The sequence below is a fragment of the Atta cephalotes genome, assembly GCF_000143395.1.
Source record: "Atta cephalotes unplaced genomic scaffold scaffold00001, whole genome shotgun sequence".
NCBI lineage: Eukaryota > Metazoa > Arthropoda > Insecta > Hymenoptera > Formicidae > Atta > Atta cephalotes.
The window spans coordinates 7068492-7074233 of record NW_012130065.1 but is presented as its reverse complement, the minus strand read 5'-3'; the positions used below and the strand labels follow the sequence as shown (position 1 = coordinate 7074233).

The 5742-nt window shown below is 29.1% G+C and overlaps 1 protein-coding gene across 1 annotated transcript in view; it reads right to left on the bottom strand.

The window, feature by feature from the left end:
* Positions 1-1625: 1625 nt before the first annotated feature.
* The window catches only part of LOC105618314 (Kv channel-interacting protein 4), a gene marked incomplete at its 5' end in the record, with an annotated part of 37999 nt that continues 33882 nt past the window's right edge, over positions 1626-5742 (bottom strand). Inside the window, one exon of the mRNA XM_012199858.1 lies at positions 1626-1736. Coding sequence (XP_012055248.1) covers positions 1626-1736 — 111 coding nt within the window. The remainder of the gene's footprint in view (positions 1737-5742) is intronic.

The window sequence follows — 5742 nt, the reverse complement described above, 5'->3', positions numbered from 1 at the left end:
CTCATCGCGGAAGCCTTGGTCCAGTCTCCACGACTCGTATTGGTTAATTATAATAAAACGTTATATATTTTTCGTATATTCGGCAATGAATCATTCTAATGCCGGATCGGTAGAGAGAGGCTCTTTTCTACGTCTTCGAATAATCATTCTTCTACTTTTTGTCCTCCAATTAATCCAATTCTTCAACTTCTCTCTCTTTAGCAGCACACAGTCTTTACAATCTAGACTCTTACAACGATAATACGCTTACCTGTCACAAAAATAAATATTTTGATATCGCTTATCATCTACATGCTTACGCACTAGAAACAACAAATCCCGTTTGACATATCCAGCTGTACGACGGGATTCACGATAAACTTTGTATGTTCATGAGTTAACGCTCATCCTCGCATTTAACTTTGTGTCTTTTTATTTTCTATTTGCACGCGAAACTCGCACGCCGCTATTAAAAATTGTACGAGGGTTATGAGCATTCATTGAATGTACAATACATTACAGTTTGGAAATGCAACTGAATACATATGCTGTTGCATTTTTATTGCCTCAGCACACAGGTATAACTCAAACATAAAACAATTTTCAATCACTTTTAATCATTGCATCCTTTGTCTAACAATAAGATGCATTTCAACGAACATATAATTTTTATGTAAGAATATTTTTTAACATTTATGTAAAAGTTCAGTATAATTTTACGTATAGTTAAATAAAATGTGTTGACAGTTAGTATTATATTATTTAATATTTTTACGTAAATTTGACTATAAAAAATATATGAAGGCTAATATCAATAAAAATTTTTATAATTAAAAATTAAATTAAAAATAGAATAAAATAGTGCGAGTAACGTCGTGCATAAATTTTAAAAATACATTACTAATCTTTCACTTACAATTTAATTGCAATCTTCATTCGATACAAAGGATCCGTTTCTAATTCTCATTTATTCGTTAATCACTTCATCACTCACTAATGCTAAAAGCTTTATGAAATCGTTACCATTTTATCGACATTTGAAAACTATTGGAGGACCCATTACATTCTTCTCGTAACAGATGTCATACTGTTTGCCTATGATATCATCATTTTCTAAACAAGTTTCAAGCAAAATACCAAAATTATTTTATCGTTCTAATATGCTTGTTTCTTGCTTTCAATCTGCTCCTGCATATATTTTCTTATTTGTAGATTCTGATATCTAATCCTATAAACATCCTATCTCAGGGAAAGGGGAGGCAGCACATCAATCAAATATTCGCTTAGGTTTCGTTTCTATCACAAAACAATCATTTTTGTAATTTTTTTGGTACGTCTAAGTCACAAATTTCGAGTTGAAACACTCCATTTATATATACTCTTCTTTTACTCTTTTTCTTTTTAATAATCTTTTCTTGCATATCTAGAAATTCCGCTGAGTAGATTTTGTTGAGTTAATGCGCAAAGTGTCTCTTAAAACAATCAATTCTGAAAAATCGCATATCAGTCGCTCCAGGACGATGGGACATATTTTGAAGAATTTTTTCTTCTCTGGTCCAAGGAGTTAAGGTACAACATTGAGCGATTTATTTCCTAATCGAGTGATCCCTTCAAGTCCATGGTATGTATTGCGGACGCGATGAGTGTCAGAAGGCAGTGTCTAGAGCAGCCATGCTGGTTGAGATATCCGGATCTGCTCGACAAGCTTCTAAAAACTCGGATAGCGTCACTACACCATCTCTGTTGCCATCCATTTTCTGAAACAAAATTAATTAATAACATTAAATGATACTATCAATTAAATATTAGATATATTTAAATTAACGAGAAATATTTTGTATCATGATTTATAATATATAAGAAATATATCTTCTATTTTATTATATAAAGTAATTTATGTTAATAATAATTTATTTATTTATTTAATAAATTATAATGTAACCATAAAAATTGTAATATTAAATCTTATTTGTATTGTCAACTACATATCGGTTTTAATACTCAATAAACATTGTAATGTAACCGTAATGAAACATTGTGTTAAAAAGTTAATATTATGGGTAAAACGTTATAAAGGTATTATGAAGACTTTTTATAGAAAGGTACGAAAATCTGCTTTTGAATCTCTCTTTGTTTTGCATCATGGTCACGGATATCCGGAATCTCATATCTCCTAACTCTAACATGATTGACTGAACCATGAATGAATGGAATTACTATGAAGCTTAAACTAAAAAAAAGCCACCACGTTGACCTAGATTGGAAAACTACTACTGACGTATATCCTAAGACGGTCTACGACGAAAAAGCAAGTAGACGTCTTTCCACACTTCCATATTTCTACGACGGTATGCCGATGTAAATGTATGCGTCACTTAAAGTAGAACTGATGTAAAACTGATCGACCACGCATTCGAAGTCTGTTTCTACTGCGTCGCAAATTTCAAATATTTTTCAATATCGTTATTTTGTGCAATGTAAAACTAACTTATTATTTCAATTTATTTAATTACATTTCTTCTATTAAAATAATAATAAAAATTTAAATTTATAAAAAAAAGATTGTTTTTCAAGCTCATTGTTTCGAATATAGTAAACCATTAATAATTATATGAACGAATATAGTTTAATTAACAGTGTGGTCTTTGTATATTTATTCAAATATATTCAACTAGAAGTGCAGGCATTATCGGGCATTGATTATCTGCAATTCGTGGCAATCTATTAGAGTTAATTTACGGAACAAATACTATCGAAAGTCGAGGCTGGTATTTCAAGTCATGTTGCGTGCATGTACGATCATTTAGATTGTACAATGGTAAATCGGCCATTGGCAGGTGCGACTCGCAAAATTATTATTGCTCTCACACTGCGAAACAGATAGCTCGTATGCGTGAGTGGAGCCTGATGTCATGTACTGTTGGATAGGATTAATTATCACGACTTACTACAAGTTAAATCGTGCATTATCGTAGCCTTGTAATTATATTATAATCAACGATAATTACCGGAAATATGGGGAACATAGGATTGTGCGAACATTTAGGTGAACCGACAGTATAATAGGATTTTATTACAGAATCTATTATGCATCAATTTGTATGTTATAAAGATCATTAACTTCTAACTCGTTATAAATATATATTTTCAAATCATTCATTCTAAAAGACAATATTACTATATAATATGTCTCGTGCTATATACATTATAATATAAGCTTTTGTAAATTTGTAAATTAATAAATTCCAGAAACAAATAACGGAAGCAGTTCTTCTGATAATTTTTAACGATCACAATTTTTAAAATTTTTGTAAAATATATGTAATAACAATTATTAAACTTGCAAATTTTTATATCTCATATTTTATTTTTTCTTTTATCTCCTATGTCCCGATCTCTTGTTCGCAACGTAACATGGAAACAATTCAATCATAAAACCAAAAATTGGCAAGGTAGCCCATTTTTCAGGAATGAGAAGTACTGGAGAGCTGGCTGCGCAGTTTCCAGAAACAATGGGACGGATTTAATCGTTATCTAGAACGAACGGTGTTCGAATAAAGCTCGTTTTTAATTAGTGCTACGACTAACGCAGGTATTCTGCGACATTCGTTACCTCCGTTTTCCTTGTGATTAATTAGTATTAGTTTGATTGAAACAAATGATTTTATGAACAATTAAGAATGGATTACTACATTATTATACGAAAGGTAAAAAATAATATAATTCATAGAACATACGTATAGACATATAATATGAATTATTTTATTATGTAATTATATAATTAAGAACTGATAAATAGATTTATGAAGGAATTTGGAAGAATATTAATTACAACTAAAATTATAAATTACAACTAAAATTTTTTTATTTTTATCGATAAAGAGTACTATACATATATATTACGTATGATTGTTACGGATTAACAAAAAAGTTAAAGAAACGAAAAAATGCATAAGTATTTATGTAGTTGATTCAGATTTTTAAATAATTGTGCATAACTAATGCTTGCTACATCTTTAAAGAAGTTATCTAAGAAGAATATTGATGGAATCTTACACAAAACCGCAAAGAACGGGAGTTTTCACCGCTTTTCTACAAACACATTGAAAATCTTCGTAAGCGTTCAAAGCCATTGTGCCGTGGTTAGAAGTTTATAAAGTGTCCACCGGTTCATTTTTCATTTCTAGCTTATATTCATGGCTTGGAGTTACCTTTAATAGTGCTTTATCGTTTATCCTGAAAGGATCTTTAGAAGACCAAAAACTCAGACACACTGTATGTTTTACAACAAGTCTATTAATTATTTGACTTAGGGAACTTCATTAAAGCTTACTTCGTATAAAAAAAATTTAGATGAAAAAACTTTGTGACAAAGACTTATACATTATTATGCATATATATTTCATTGAGAGTTATATAACGTATTTTTCAATAATCCCCAAAAAATTTTAAGGTTTGAATATAAATAATAATAAACTAATTTATAATAATAAATTAATAATTAACAATATTATGTAATTTTGAAACACACATACACATATAATTTATGCCTAAATTTTAGTATTTGTATTAAGTCACTATATGACGTCACAAAAATGGCTGCTTTTTTATACAATTCTCACAATCAGTATAATTAAAGAAGATCTTTACGCGACACCAAACGTACATTTGGGAAAAGCTATTCGATTAATGTTTTCACATTCACTCTATTTGTTTTTCTACACTCGCGATCTGCTTGAAGTGGTGATTCGTCAAAGTGATAGACAAGTATATAAAAAATCGAGAGAAAAACAGAAGAAAAATATAAATTTAAAGTAAAAGTAATTGAAATTGCATTCACAAGACAAGTATTTGTATTATATATAATATAAAAAACATTTAATAAAGAATACAAGAGAATGGAGAGGGGGAGAAGAGGGAGAATATAAATGAAAAAAATTAATCGGAGCTTAGTAAAGTAAGTCCATAAATAATATATCTGTAATATGAGACTGCGTCACATCGGTTAATCAAATTTGTAAATCAATACGATATATGTTATATAGTTATGTCGGTATAGCATATGTTTTCTCTATCTCTTTTTTCTTTTATTTATTTTTAAAGTATGAATTGTGAATCCCTTGTGTAATTTCGTTTACGATCTCATTATTGCATTCACAATTGGTTGAGAGTACTTTACTTTAATATCGTATGTGGTGAAATAAAACTTTTTCCATTTTGTACATTCATTTTCTTTTTTTGCTTTTTGTATTTCCGTCTGTTGTTATATTTCGTCTTATTTCTGCATCTTGATTTCATTTGCTACATTATATTTTTTTGTCGAATAACTTTTTTTAACAAGACGAACTTCAAAGTACCTATCCGTCGTGAGATAAAAAGATGCCTGAAAAATTGTTCAACTGTTGAAGAAAAGTCTTGTCTTGCACCACATTCTTCAAGCTTTTTAGTCGAAAGTCTTGAATCGATTTATCTACGTACAAACGTTAATGTCCGAAAAAGGAAACGTAGAATGTCTACAACACATATCTGAGCCTCACGATATATTCCATTTTTTCGTTTACAAACGGAACATCATTATAAGCTGCACATTTGACAAATAGTGTGTATGCGTTTTATATATATATATATATATATATATATATATATATATATATATATATATATATATATATAGTCTGTTATTATTACTAGTAGTTAATTTATTTAGTTACTTACTACGTATTAATAGTAATAAGTTACTTATTAATTTAATTAAATTAATTA